The 14948-nt window shown below is 53.9% G+C and overlaps 1 protein-coding gene across 6 annotated transcripts in view; it reads left to right on the forward strand.

Moving 5' to 3' along the window:
• PHF12 (PHD finger protein 12) overlaps positions 1–13772 on the forward strand; it is a 29946-nt gene extending 16174 nt beyond the window's left edge. For 3 of the 6 annotated variants that reach the window (XM_081171988.1, XM_081171991.1, XM_081171992.1), the window contains 13 exons: positions 455–527; positions 3085–3481; positions 4132–4252; positions 4835–4967; positions 5087–5251; positions 5574–5735; positions 6643–7453; positions 7855–7983; positions 9093–9239; positions 10466–10564; positions 10880–10962; positions 11116–11254; positions 12021–13772. In XM_081171988.1, coding sequence (XP_081028114.1) covers positions 455–527; positions 3085–3481; positions 4132–4252; positions 4835–4967; positions 5087–5251; positions 5574–5735; positions 6643–7453; positions 7855–7983; positions 9093–9239; positions 10466–10564; positions 10880–10962; positions 11116–11254; positions 12021–12394 — 2833 coding nt within the window. In that variant the 3' untranslated portion in view covers positions 12395–13772. Of the gene's footprint in view, positions 1–454; positions 577–3084; positions 3482–4131; positions 4253–4834; positions 4968–5086; positions 5252–5573; positions 5736–6642; positions 7454–7854; positions 7984–9092; positions 9240–10465; positions 10565–10879; positions 10963–11115; positions 11255–12020 lie in introns of those variants that run through there. The other 3 variants (XM_081171989.1, XM_081171993.1, XM_081171990.1) reach the window with 3 other exon arrangements.
• Positions 13773–14948: the final 1176 nt, after the last annotated feature.

Below are 14948 nucleotides of genomic sequence, written 5' to 3' on the forward strand. Positions count from 1 at the left end.
TTCAAAACATTTTTGCTTAGCAAAGCCTACCCAGATACGTCGAAACTGCATGTATCTCTTTTTAACTCCTGTTGATTTCAAATCATCTTTCGAATGCTTTAAAATACCTGTTTTTAATCAAGCCTCTTAATGTTTAATTTCATATATTTGTAAACCACTTAGAGGTGTGTTGTTTTCCTTAACAAGCAAGCATTATATATTTTTTACTAATTAATAAGTGAAAGAAACGTGGCTGAGGAACCTGTGTCCTTCCTGCAGGTGCCGCTGGACTCCCAGCTCCCCTCTTCATGCTTGGCGCTTGGCCATGGCTGGCTCCTGGTCATGGCAGTCCAGCAACAACTGGAGGGCCCTAGGCTCTCAACCACCACCGGCCTAAATGGAAGGAAGGTGTTGCTTGCATGTCCTTGCCATTTGGAAATATAACAGCCTCCTTTTCTTCCCTCTCTCCTCCCAGTAATCCTCCGCTGAGCGAGGAGATGTTGCCTCCCGGGGAGTGGATGTGCCATCGCTGCACCGTGCGCCGGAAGGTAAAGACGCCTCCGCCCATGAATGAACGGACCTTCTGGGCATTCGGATGTAATCTCTTCTTCTCCTCTTCCTTCTCTGGAAAGAACAAAAGGGTTGCAAACAGCTGTGGGGGAAGATTTGTTCAAGAGGGGCGGGTGTGAGGACATACAGCTGCCACAGACCAAAAAATAGCTTTTATAATTCCCAACGCATTATGAACACCTGTCTTTCTCAAGCGGGGCTGGGGGGAATGCTTCACAAATCTTCGGGAAAAGCTAGATTAAATTAATTCATGCTTTGAGCCTGGCAGGGAGGGTGATGAGAAAGCCGTTCCTTTCTTTAGCTGCTTCTCCAGAACATGGCCAAATGTGCAAGTCGCTGGCATAGCTGTGACAAGCTAATTTGGTGGAGCCACATTCCCTGCCTTGCTAAGCCAATTGCAGGTTGTGTGTGTGCGTGTGTGTTCTTGCTTGCAGGGGGTGGGGGGGAGCTGGCTGTGACGGCACAGGCCTCTCCCTCTTTCAGGCCAGCTGCTCCCATTGCCAAGCCTCCCCAGTTCCTTCCGGCTAGCTTGGGAGAGGAGAGAATGGAATGACCTCCTGTTGTTTCCATAGCAGCAGGGGGAGCAGTGATGAGTTATGCTGGCCCCCCCTCCCGCCGCCAAAGCTAGGGAGGCGATTATTGGGCCAGGCTCCAACTTGTCATCAGAGATGCCTGCCCTTTCCTGCAGCTAGCAGGGCGGCCCAGCTGAATGCAAATATTGACTCCTGGGGCTGCCAGCTTTCAGGGTGTGCTTGAAGAGGGAAAGAGCTGCTGGCAGGGCTGGGTGAAAGAGAGAGAGAGAGAGATTTCGAAGTCCAGGGATTTTCTGGCTTCTCACGTGTCCAGCGATCCCCCTCCCCCCCAAATGTAGGATTTCTAGCTTCTGCCTTTCTTCTGTTCTTAAAAAATAAAAAACCATTGTGGTAAAAGGAAGCTGTAATGGCCACCAACCTAGTTGACTTTAAAAGAGGACTGCACAGATTTAAGAAGGAGAGGGCTCTCGATGGCTACTAGCCCTGATGGCTCTGCTCTGCCTTCACAGTTGGAGACAGCAATGCTTCTGGCTGCCAGTTGCTGGAAACCACAGGAAAGGAGAGAGCTCTTTCGCTTGAGTCCCACTTGCAGGTTTCCCACAGGCATCTAGAGGGCCACTGCGAGAACACGATGCTGGACTAGGTTGGCCATGGGCCTGATCCAGCAGGGGGCTCTTCTTATGTTCTTATGTATGACAGAAGGGCCCGTGGCAGAAGCGCTGGCATCTCCCATTAAAAGCATCAGGTAACGCAGGGATTGCCGTGGCCCTTCAAACATGGGGCTCCCAACTCCCATCTTCCCTGTGCATTGGCGATGGAGGGAGCTGGGGGCTGCAACGTCTGGGCAGCCCCATAATCGCCACCCCAAAGTAGCAGCTGCTGACCTCTGCCTGAGGCCCAGGAGAGCTGCTGCCAGTCAAAGGAGACCACGCCCGGCTAGATGGGCAAAGAGCCTGACCTGATAGAACCTATGGTTCTTAGGCTCGACCTTTTGCTGTGTGTTCCTCAGGGTCTAGGTAGCCACCCATTGCTTCCCCGTATTTAGGGGGGTCCTTTTGACCTACCTCCCCTGCCTGCCGTCCTTTCATTCCTCGGCCCACTTGGTCAGCTGCTGAGCCCAGCAGGCGGCTCAGAATGACCAAGCTTGCAACTCAACCAAACGCCAGGGCCATGCCACTCCAGGGAATTCATTTGAGGAATAGCATGGACCCCTTTCCCCTTTAAATGACTTGAATCCTTTTGTCAGGACAAGGGAGCAAGGTGGCCTTGGAAGTCAGTCACTGACTCTCAGCCTAACCTATCTCACAGGGTTGTTGTGGGGGTTAAATGAGGAGGAGAACTGTGTGCATTGCCTTGAGCTCCTTGAAGGGAAAAGTGGCATATAAATGCAGCCATTAAAATAAATCTCAAGCAGTCAAAGTAGTTTTATTCCTGCAAGGCTTCTCCCCACACGGCACCCCAATCAGTTGGACACAAGCAGAAATAATGGGTTGCATTCAGCTAAGTTCTGCTCCTGAGAGACCCACTGAGAAGAATAAGCCCAAGTTAGTCACATCTGTTCATTTCAATGGACCCAAGTCTGAGTAGGCCCAACTTTGGATACTGCCCCACTGTAAGCCAATAAAAGTCATGTCATTCTTCAGCCTAGGGGGTCCCATTCCCTTCCAGACAACCTTCCAGCACCAGATTCCAGTCCTGGGCAGGAGCAAGGGCAAAAGCAAGCAGAAGATTAAATATAAATTCTACCTTAGTACAGTACTCCTCTCTGTCCTCCATCCACCCAAGCAAGAGGCATGATCAGAGTTCAGTGACACATCTCCAGGCAGGCGCTTGGGGTGTGGCCCCAAGCGAGTTGCAGGGACCAGATAAGAGAGTCGGGGGGGGGGTGTTGTTTGGCCACTGACCGCTGATTTGGACTGTCCAGTGAAGGTGATGCTTTCCCTTCCTCCGGCTGCTCTGGGGCTGCTGAGTTAAGACTGCCTGTCTGCTTTGTGCCTTGCAGAAGCGGGAGCAGAAGAAGGAGCTGGGCCACGTTAATGGCTTGGTGGAGAAGTCCGGGAAGAGGACCACGTCCCCCACCAGCGACGCAGCGGACTTCTTGGACCGGGCGAGTGGCGGCGTCCTCCGGACCCTCTCCCACACCCGGCTCCTAGAGCGGAGGGCCAGCCGGCCCGGCACGCCCACCTCCAGCGCCAGCACCGAGACCCCCAACTCGGAGCAGAACGACGTGGACGAGGACATCATCGACGTGGACGATGACTCTGCCACTGCAGCAGAGGCAGACGGCGGGCAGCCCCATCTGAAGCGGCCCTTTGAGCTGCTCATCGCCGCTGCCATGGAGAGGAACCCCACCCAGTTCCAGCTGCCCAACGAGCTGACCTGCACCACCGCACTTCCAGGTGAGCAGCAGACCTCCCCTTCTTCCTCACAGGCGCCAGTAGAAGGGAGAAGCTGAAGCCGGGGGGCTCCAGAAGAGGCTGGACCGGCCTGGGCTGCTTGGCTTAGCTTGTGGGCATTGCCATTGCAAACTCCTTGCGACTCCATGCCTGGTTGCATGGGTAGCCCAGCACAGGTTGGGGCCCATCACCCCTTTGGGCAGGGCTTCTTCCTATCAAGACTCTCATGTCCTTCCATGAGTGGGAGTTTGGCTCAGTGGTTCCCAAAGTGGGCAGCTCTTTCCCAGAGGCCGTGCGCAGGGGCACTTTAGGAGGCAAGTGGGCCGCAGGGGGTTGATGGAGGTGTAAACGACTCTTGAGATGTTGAAAAGCTAGTATCACTGGATCAAGTTCATCAGGATTTTTTGAATTAATTAAACAAAATAGTTTTGATTGGACTTTGAATAAAAGTGCAGTCAATTGTTAATCATCCTTAGCTGAGTGGCTGTTCTGAGTCATTATTTTTAGTAGGGTAGCATGGGGCAATGGGAATCAGTTTATGGAACCAAGGGGGCAGGGATGCAACAAATGTTTGGAACCCCCTGGTGTAGCCGTTTGAGGAATAACAGGGCTGTTTCCATCTGTCTTCCCGCCCCCCCCACCCACCCACCCAGGTACTAGTAAGAGGAGGAGGAAGGAGGAGACGACTGGGAAGAACGTCAAGAAAGCACAGCATGAGCTGGACCACAACGGGTTGGTCCCCCTGCCAGTCAAAGTCTGCTTCACGTGCAGCAGGTATGGGTGTGGCAAGCCGGGCTGGGCAGGGGGCTGTAACCGCATTCTGTGCCAGCTTTCTTGACCAAGATGGGAGTCAGAGCAGGCCGTGTCCCCGCAGGGCCTAGGCTTAGGCAGCACTGTGGGACTTCTTGCACTCCCTCTTGGCCTGGCTATGCCCAAGGCCTCACATGGAACGCTGACTCTTTCCCCTGCTGCGGGCAGGATGCAGCAGGATCCCCACTTAAGGCGTTTGGAGGTCATGGGTTTGGATCATGGGCACATCCTTCTCCGGGGGACGTGCTTCTCAGGGGGCCAGGCACCTGCTTTGCATGCAGAAGACCCCAGGCTCAGTCCCCCTCCCCCTTCATCTTCAGTTTAAAGGGCAATGGGAGATAACCTCTTCCTGCCCAAGACCCTGGAGACCTGCTCACCCCAGTCAGAGTAGACCTGCCTTCCCTCACCTGGGGTTTTAGACTACAACCCCCCATCAGCCCCAGCCAGCACAGCCATGATGTTGGGGCAGGTGGAAGTTGTCGTCCGCCAGTTCCCTTTCTCTTTGCTCCTCTGTGTGGTGATGGCGCTTTCCCCTCCCCCTTCCAGGAGTTGCCGCGTGGCCCCGCTCATCCAGTGCGACTACTGCCCGCTGCTCTTCCACATGGACTGCCTGGAGCCCCCTCTCACGGCCATGCCCCTGGGCCGCTGGATGTGTCCAAACCACATTGAGCACGTGGTGGTAAGTTGGCCTTCCCCTCCGGGGCCTGCAGGGTCTCTCCCCTCCCGCTTTGCTCCCATGTCGCTGTTGCTGCTGCTGTGGCCTGGGGGCTTTGTAATGAGCGCCCCCCTCTCTTCCAGCTGAACCAGAAGAACATGACCCTGAGCAACCGGTGCCGAGTGTTTGACCGCTTCCAGGACACCATCTCCCAGCACGTGGTCAAGGTGGACTTCCTCAACCGGGTGCACAAGAAGCACCCCCCCAACCGCCGCGTGGTGCAGTCCATGAAGAGGAAGGGGCTGAAGGTCAGTGGGGAGGGGGCTGTGTTTGTCTCTCTGAATGAGAGGCAGAGGGCTTGAGGGGAGGCTGGGCTGGCCTCTGAGCCTCCTCTGGACTTCCAGGCGCCAGGCTCTTTCCTCGGTGAAGCTGCCTTGCGTGAGTCCACCAGGAGGTGGCAGCCTTGCCTGCGCAGAGAACAGCTTTTCCTCTTGAAGCTTGCAGGCCTTGGCTTGCTCTTTAACCAGGCTTGACCCAGAGGCAAGGCTGGGAAGCTTTAACTGCCCCTCCTCTCTCTCTCTCTCTCTCTCTCTCTCTCTCTCTCTCTCTCTCTCCGATGCCCTCCCTCAGGTTCCTGATGCCATCAAGTCCCAGTATCGGATCCCTCCCTCGCTTCTGGCCCCTGCGGCGATCAGAGACGGGGAGCTCATCTGCAACGGGGTCCCTGAGGAGCCCTCACTGAAGCACCTTTGCAGCCCGGAGCACTTAGCCACCCAGTCAGAGCAGCAAGAGGTAAAGGCTCGGGGCGGAGGCCTCTCTCCAGGAGGGGCTGGACTCCTGCCGAAGGAGGGTCCCACCCCCCACCCCCCCAGCTTCGAAATAGAGGGATGCTGCCTTCTGAGGCCAGCAGACTCTCAGCTTGGCTGCGCTTGGCCCTGGCTCTGCTGAGAGCAGCCCTGAACACCTCTCCCATCAGGCGCCTTGTGGTGGTCTGTTAGGCGTTCTCTCTTGCATGTTTAGATGTCTCCAAGCTGGCGTCTGGGTTGGAAGCGGGGGCAGATAACCTCTTTGAGAAACTCGTCTCGCATCCATGCTGTGCAGATCTGTTGCGGATTCAGTCTTTTTTCCATGGCAAAGGTCTTTTGTTTCCCTCTGGAGCAGTGGGTTGGCCATCCTTCCAGTAGACTGAGGAGCCTGAGGGGACTTTGTTGGATGCGAGCAGCCTGCTTGGAATACGCAGGACGGTTCCAGGATTGCCCCTGGGGTCGTTGGCTCATCTTCCTTGCCTGCCTTAGACCTTAGGCTTGTGTGTTTGCTGCAGGCATCTTGCCAGCCGCTGTGAGAACAGGGTCTTGACTCGGAGGGGCCATTGGCCTGACCTGGCAGGGCCATGCTGATGTTCTTGTGGAGAAGAAGGCTATCAATTGCTACTGGCCATGATGACTATACTCTGCCTCCAGAGAGTCAGAGGCAACAATGCTTCTGAAGAGCGGGTGCTGGAAGTGGCCAGGAGGGACAGTGCTGTTCTCGTGCTGGGGTCCTGCCTGTGGGTTTCCCTTTGGGGCATCTGATTGGACAAGGATGGGCCACTAGCCATATCAGCAGGGCCATTCAGGTGTCCTTTTTAAGGATCTCGCATTGCGCTCATTGCAGACTTCCTCTCCTAAGTGTCTCACTCCCTATTCCTTTCTCCTTCCAGTGGCTGTGCAGCGTCGTCGCTCTGCAATGCAGCATATTGAGACACTTATCTGCCAAGCAGATGCCCTCGCTCTGGGACTCTGAGCAGGCGGACAAGGCGGACGTCAAGCCGGTGATCGTGGCCGACGGCTCCCTTTCCGGCCCTTACCAGGTGGCGGACAAAGCCAGCCTCCCTCCCCTCTATTCTGCACCCTGCCCACCTGGCATTGCCCCTCAGAACTCCTTGGGATCTTCCCTGCAGGAGGACGCCCACTACCCCTCGTGTACGGACAGGCCCAAGAAAGTGTCTCCCTGCAGCGCAACGTCCAACGGCCCCAACGCCCCCACGGAGGTGAAAATCAACGGGCCGCATTTATACAGTGACTCTGCTTCCGCCAACTTGACTGACTCCCCGAGGCTTGGTGGGCAGAGCAGCGGCGCCCTCCCGGGGTTGTCCCAGCGGCAGCAGCCATGGCCCCGGCCTGCCACCCCACCGGTAGCCTGCGGGCTCCTCAATCACATGGTGGCGGGGGCTGTCGTGAAGACCGAGAACGCGGTGGGGCCAATCTCGTGCACACACAGGGGCTCCGTGCCAACGGCAGGCATGCCGGCCTCCATCCCGAACTCTTGCGCCAGCCTGGAAGCTGCCAGCACTCTGCAGAGGAAGAATGTGCAGATGCAGGTTGGGCCTCTGCTGGCCTCGGACCTGGGAGCGATGGACTCTCCTCTCACTGCCACCCGGGCGCTCACCCCTCCCCAAGCGGCAGCGGTGGGTGACGGGGTCTCTGCCATCGGAGCTGCGCATGGCTTTTGCTCACCAGCACCGCCTCCAGGTGAGAGTGGGGGGGCTTCAGGGCAGCCGGGGGTCTCTGGGAGCCCTACCTTAAAAGGGGCAGCAGGAATGACTGAGTCCTGGGGGATGCTGCCTCTGCTTTCCTTTTTTTTTATTCATAAAATTTATACACCGCCTGATGGTTAAAAACCAGAAACCTTCACTGCAGTTTGCAGAAATATTAAAAAGCTGAAATTATAAGAAAATTTAACAACAATAATTTAAAACTTCCAAAAAGCTGAAATAATAGACTAAAAGCAAAACTTCCATCAGCTTTCTGAAATCCCACCCACCATTGAAGCCAATGTGTTTTGACTCTGCACAATATAAATATAGATATAGAAATGGTTGGGGGGTGTCTGTGAATCCTGACCCAGCAGCTCTTTTTGCTCCTCCTTCTAGACGGTAAGGTCAGCCCGAGCACCTTATCCATAGGAAGTATCTTAACCACCCCCTCGTTGCTCCCTCCCAACTCTTCAGCCACGCTGGACCTCGCAAGTTCCCTGAAAGCATTAATGGACAGCAGCGGAGGTGAGTCCTTGCACAAAGGCATCTTGCCGTGCCACGAAGGGGGGAGGCAAGCAGGCAGGGAGCTCCTCTTGTTGGTCTTGGGGTGACGACATCTGCAGATGTCCCCAGGGGGCCTCCTAACTCAGCAGTGCTCCTCCTCCCAGTGTGGTGTAGTGGTTAAGAGCGGTAGTCTCGTAATCTGGGGAACCGGGTTCGCGTCTCCGCTCTTCCACATGCAGCTGCTGGGTGACATTGGGCCAGTCACACTTCTCTGAAGTCTCTCAGCCCCACTCACCTCACAAAGTGTTTGTTGTGGGGGAGGAAGGGAAAGGAGATTGTTAGCTGCTTTGAGACTCCTCCGGGTATAAAGCGGGATATCAAATCCAAACTCCTCCTCTTCTTCTTCTTCTTCCTGTGTGGCCCTTTCGATTCTCTCTGACCAAACTGCTGTGTCCCCCCCCCCCTTGCCACCCTCTTGATGAAGGCATCTGCACCCGCTGGTGATGCCAGATGTGCATTTAGTGTTGGGATACTGCCGGGGAGACGGGGGCATCAGGCAGGCCCCCAGCTGGCTCCAGACGATCACCAGTCTCCCGTGGAACAGCATCAGTCAGTTAGCAACACGAGCCTCAGATACGCTTAAAGACCCGTGCACGCTCTGTCAGCAGAGTGTGTAAATCTCCACACAGCAGATGAGGTGGACAGAGGCAGATGTAAGCATTATATATAGCATAGTTCAGGAACAAAGGAGAACATGTCTGCATCCCTTCGTCTCCAGCAAAACAGCAGTATAGCAAAAGCAACATACAGTGGAAGTTCCCAGCAGACAGTCCTGGGAGTAAACAGGCATGCGATACACAAACGTCATGCCTGTACCCTTTTAAGGTGGAATGGAACTATATCTTAACATTTAGATCGCCTGCTTGCCTCTTGCCTCTACCCCCAGGCCTGGAAGGCAGGATCGTGACCCAGCTGGACCCATGGTAAATGCTAGGTCTGCTTGTATTGTGGCCTAGCAGGAAAGCACCATAAGAAAGGGTGTCTTTCTCCTGACAATTCCGCAAGGTTTAATTTGTTGATCCCCCAGGTACCTCGCCTTAACAGCACCGTCTCTTCTTCTTTTATGTCAGCAGAGATTGAGATAAACATGCTGGATGAGAAACTGATCAAGTTCCTGGCCTTGCAAAGAATACATCAGCTGTTTGCTTCCCGGGTCCAGCCCTTTGCAGGCAACGCTGGTCCCCACCAGCCCAGTCCTGGGGGCAATCATGCGGAAGGTAGGCCCGTGCCCACATTGACCCGGGCACTCTTTCCTCCTCTTCCTCTTCTCCTCCACTGCTCTTGGGGGTACAACAGTCTTAACATTATAAGTCGCCTTTCTGCTACACACTCCCCAATAGTTGAAATGCAGAAAAGGGGGGGGCAAACAAGTGTCAGCGCCAGCAGTAGGAGAGGCAGGCTCCTTGGGAAGGGCCTGCACCAGAGGAAGAAAGCCCTGAGTTGTTCCTGCGGCACCAGAGAAGAAAGTTTCCTCTAGGCATGGGCAGAACGCAGAAGCATCATTGGCCTGATCATAGGAAGTTAGGTGGTTGGTCCATTTCGCTCAGTACTGTTTGCATTCACTGGCAGCGGTTCTCAGGGTTTCGGCAGGGAACTCCCCCAGGACAACCCTGGGACCTTCTATACAGCCTAAAAATAAAGTAAGATTCTAGTCCTCATGGTTCTGAATAAAGGTTTGAAATAGGAACACAGGAAGCTGCCTTATACCGAATCACATCGCTGGTCCATCTAGCTCAGTATTGTCCACACTGGCAGCAGTGGCTCTCCAGAGTTTCTGAGCGGACATTGCCGGCCCTTCCTGGAGATGTTGTCAGGGGTTGAACCCTGAGCAGGTGCCCAACCACTGAGCTGCAGCCCTCCCCCCCCCCAAATAATAATGGGGCAGATCTGCATTATGATGACAAGCCCTTTGCCCACCCCGCCTCTCAGGCAAGGGGAGATAATCTAGCCTTGCGTTGTCCACTCTGCCTGGCAGCAGCTCTCCAAGGTCTCTGGGAGCCCCCTGCTGCCCTTTGCCCAGGATTTGAACCTGGGACCTCCTTCCCACTGGCATTGGGAGCACAGATGCCTTCTCGCTGCCTCGCTTTTGGTGACACACCTGCTCAGGTGCTGACCCAGGCCCTGCAATGCTTTGTTCAAGAAGCGTTGGCCAAAAGATGTGCCTAGGTGGGATGGGGAGTGAGAAGGCAAATGACTACCTTCACTCTGCCTCTCCTCCCCCTTTGGTTATGGGCCTCAAGTGAAAATGAAAAATGGCATGAACATGGCTGGTGGAGGGGTTTTTTTTGGGGGGTGCATGGGTGTGTTCAAATCCAGGGGGCTTCTCTGCTCTTGGCAGCGCTTCGTTCTTGAGACCACCTGTCAGGGATTCTTTAGCTATGAATCCCTTGGGGGATCCCTTCCAACTCTTCAGTTCGATGAATTCCGTCTTTCTGTCTTCCAGGGCAGAGGAAGGAGGTGCAGGCCCGAGCCGTCTTCTACCCTCTGCTGGGGATGGGCAGTGCGGTGAACATGTGCTACAGGACCCTCTACATTGGGACAGGCAAGGGCTAACTCACTGGGGGACTAGCTCGCCTCCCGCCAAGGGAGGGGAGCAGCTACGTATGTGCTCAGCAGCCTCCTGGCTGCCAAATTGGCTGGGGAAGCGGGGTCCGCTTGCGAGTTGCTGCAGCTGCTCTCACCGGAAGCTAGTAACTGGGGTGGGGGGGGGACCCTGAGCCTTCTGGGAGTGGGTGTGCTTTCATCTCAACTTCTGTCGTGGTCCTTTCCTGCTTCCTGTGGCTTTTGGTGGAGGTCTGGCTGCATCCGAGCTGCCGATGCTCAAGAGAGTTTCTGTCTCCCTCCTTCCTTTGCGCAGGAGCTGACATGGACGTGTGCCTTACAAACTACGGTCACTGCAACTACGTCTCGGGCAAGCACGCCTGCATCTTCTACGACGAGGTGAGTCGTGCAATGCTGCAGCCCGGGAGAGTGGCTTGATTTGGAGGCAGGTAGATTTGGAGAGAGAAAGAGAGGAAGCAGTCTTCTGGGCATCCTTGCCACCAACACTTCATGTCCAGGGTGTGACTCTGTCTCCCTTTCCCTCTGCCCCAGAACACCAAGCACTACGAGCTGCTCAACTACAGCGAGCACGGCACAACGGTGGACAATGTCCTGTATTCCTGCGACTTCTCCGAGAAGACGGCGCTCGTCCCGGCCAGCAGCATGGTTGCCAAAGTACAGAGTGTGATCAGTAAGTCTGCAGCCTCTCCTGAGCACCAGAGACAAAGCAACACCAGAATCCTACACAAGGGCAACTTGCCTAGGCAGGAGAGCCCCACTCTGCATGCGTTTCTCTCTCTGTTTTACACAAGCATTGCTTCTAATCCAGGCTTCCTCAACCTTGGCCCTCCAGATGCTTCGAGACTACAATTCCCATCATCCCTGACCACTGGTCCTGCTAGCTAGGGATCATGGGAGTTGTAGGCCAAAAGCATCTGGAGGGCTGAGGTTGAGGAAGAAGAGTTTGGATTTGATATCCTGCCTTTCACTCCCTCTCAGGAGTCTCAAAGCGGCTAACATTCTCCTTTCCCTTCCTCCCCCACAACAAACACTCTGTGGGGTGAGTGGGGCTGAGACTTCAGAGAAATGTGACTGGCCCAAGGTCACCCAGCAGCTGCATGTGGAGGAGCGGAGACGCGAACCCGGTTCACCAGATTACGAGTCTATCGCTCTTACACACTACACCACACTGGCTCTAGTCCTTAGACGGCTGCACTGGTGTCAGTGTATGGACATTGCTCTGCTTAAAAATCAGAAGCCAGAGGGATGGTTAAATCAGATATTGAGGAGTGAGGGGGATGGGAGGTTCAGCCCCTTTTTGAAGCAAGGCGCCCAGGATTGTGCACAGGATTCCCAAGGCGATCACACCACATGTTTGTGCAACGGCAGTTTTATTTTCAGTCTCTCACACGCCCCTTTCCACCTTTGCCCACTGTGCCTCTCTTCCTGTATTCCAGAGCGACACAAGAGCCGAAAGCAGCAGCAGCTGCAGCCGCCGCCCCCTGAGGAGGAGCAGCCCCCAAGCGAAGAGGCTGCGGTGATGCGGTCCCAGGCCCAGGGCCCGTCCCCCAAGCCCTGCAACTGCAAAGCCAGCAGCTCCAGCCTCATTGGGGGCAGCGGGGCCGGCTGGGAGGGGACGGCCCTCCTGCACCACGGCAGCTACATCAAGCTGGGCTGCCTGCAGTTTGTCTTCAGCATCACGGAGTTTGCGACCAAGCAGCCCAGGGGAGGAGATGCCGCCGCGGCCTTAGCACAAGAGAGGGACTTGGAGGATAAGCTGTCCCCAAAGGCCCAGCAGGTCCCTGTGCTGCGCTCCAATTCAGTGCCCTAGGAGGAGGCAGCGACCGAGGGAGGGAGGGGTTGGACAAGGAACAATAAGTCCTCCCTCCCAAGATCGAGAGACTCTCTCACAGACACATTGTGCACAGAATTCCCTTTGATGTACACGAACCATGTCTTGTCTGGATTCCCAACCCTCAACGTGGGCCACAGACTGTTGACGCCCTTTGCATGAGATGAAGAACTTTTAATTTTTATTATTAATATTATTATTATTATTGTTTGCTCAAGTTTTTAGGGGCATTTGCACATATATTTGTACTATACATTTCATTTAAAAAAAGAAAAGGAAAGGAATTAACTGCAGCGTGTTGGGAGGCCGTGCTGGGGCAGAGCCGGCGAGAGGGGGCCGGGAGGGGAGGGGAGGGGGTCGTTGACATTGCCCCCCAGGCAAGCCTGCTCCCCTTTGCAGTTGTAAAATAATCCCAAAAAACCTGTTCTATTTTGTGCCAGTGACAATAGTTTTTATATTAAAGAGAAAAAGAGAAATACAGTTTTCATACAGCAAAAATCTATTCAATTATCATTGTTTTATTTAATGTAAAGATGCGCTTTCGTCCTGCCAGATTTATTTTCTTCCCCCCGCCCTTTCCAACCTCCTGTGCCCCCCCTTCTCTCCCCCTTCCTGCTGCAGTTGCAATTCTCCGTATTGTGTGTGTGGCAGGAAGCGAGTTCCGATTTCCTGCTGCCCACCCTGTTTCATTCCCGCCCCCCTTTTAGATGATGGAGAAGTATTTGGGGTTCTGTGTAAATACATCCACTGACAGCGTTTTTCTCTCCCCCCACCACCCCCCACTGTGTTTTTTAAGCTGTGTACGTGTGGGTTATGACGTTTTTCCTCCAGTTGTCTTAATTGTAGCAAAGCGTTTCTTTGTCGTAAGCCTCCTTTTCCCTCCCTTTTGTTCCAGAAACTTCCTTCCCACCCCCCACCCCGCAGCTAAGTTCTGATGTACAGAAGTAAATTGCTATGTTTTAGGCTTTACGGAAACTTTTTTTCCTCTCTCCTGTATTCTGTATATAAAACAAAAACTATGGCACTCGTCGCTGTCTGCCTGTCTCTGGAAATTCCCTGCCATCAGCAAGAAAAGTTCCGTCGGCTTTTGGGGGTTCCTGTAGGCAAATGTCCCTGTGGGGGGGTTCCTTCCTTCCCACCCCCCCACCCCTGGGTCACAAGGTGGGCCTCCTTTTGCGCCCGCGCTGTCAGACGGAAGCTAACCGCTTCTCCTTCACCGTGTGAAGATTCAGCCAAAAGTGGGATCTGAGGACTGTCTCCCCGTTCCTGGTTGTGCACAGGGTGCCAACTTAGGGTGCCCCTCCCCTCCTTCCCCCCACAACAGGGTATATACTTGTAGGGCATTGTGGAACAAAAACAGCACCTCTGGCACCCAGAGGCTATATTGGGGGGGGTTATGGGGGGGGGAATTATTCCCGCCGGTTGGCCTCGACTCACTCCATCCTGGAGATGAGATCTGCTGAGTTCTTTAAAATGTTTTTAATGCTTGGAGGGGTTTTTTGGATCTGGAAAAAATTCTTAACCTTTTTTTTTTTTTTTTGTATAAAACTGAAAAGATTTCATGACTGTTCCAATGGCATTAAGTCTGTATTAATAAACTCACATACTACTATTTAAAAATCATGGGGCTGTGCCAAGCCGTGCCAATTCTTTTAAAAAGAATTCCTTTGCTCTCATTCTTGTCCTCGCCCACGTTCCCTTCCTAGATGGAGACGGGCTCCTTCGCTGGGAAGCCAGGTCTCTCTCCTCCCTCCCACTAGCGGAGGCAGCCGGTCATGGAGCAAGAGAGTTGGAAGTGATCCAAAGGATCACCCAGCCCCTGGAATTGCATTAGGACTGGCCTGCCCCACCTGCCTGCTACCTTTCTTTGAACCAGCCAGTGGGGTGGGTGGTTCTTCCACTCAGCTTCCCCCTCCTAAGTCTTGATCTTGCCAATGGAAAGCCCTCCTCCATGATTTTGTCTAATCCAGCAACCTGTGGATTCTCTCCTGCCCTGGAGAATCACTGCCTTTTAAGCCCACCAGCTGAGAACAGGGGTCAAATTCTGCAGACGGTTCCTGCATTTGTTGGTCAGCTGAACTTCCCCTGTTGGCCAGCCGCCTGTTCATTCTTCGGTGGAAATCAGTTAAATAACTTTCCTCCCTCCACCCTCACCAATAACATCTTCATTCCAGCATTCCCTGTTGAGTTGAGATGCTCTGCTTATCTAAGGGGTGTCTAGATTGCCACATCCAGCCTCCGTCACTATCACTGTATATTTAACTGCATTTATAATACTGCTTCGATCATTCATAACTTCTAATCAAGTTTAACGTTGGCTCACACAATGTCCCTTTTAAAAAGACTGATAAAATCAAAGGTGGAAAAGGCAAGCTAACTTAACATTTCTCAACAAAGGCATGGTGTACTTTGCAAACAAATTTTCTTTTGCGAAAGACAAGTTTCTGTCCTCGAGAACTTAATCTAAATGTTGGCAACAAGATGTGAAACAAAGGAGAGGGAGGGGAGGGCAGAGCAAGGAGGAAAACCAGTT

Source organism: Podarcis bocagei (assembly GCF_964188305.1).
Source record: "Podarcis bocagei genome assembly, chromosome: 15".
Classification (NCBI taxonomy): Eukaryota; Metazoa; Chordata; class Lepidosauria; order Squamata; family Lacertidae; genus Podarcis; species Podarcis bocagei.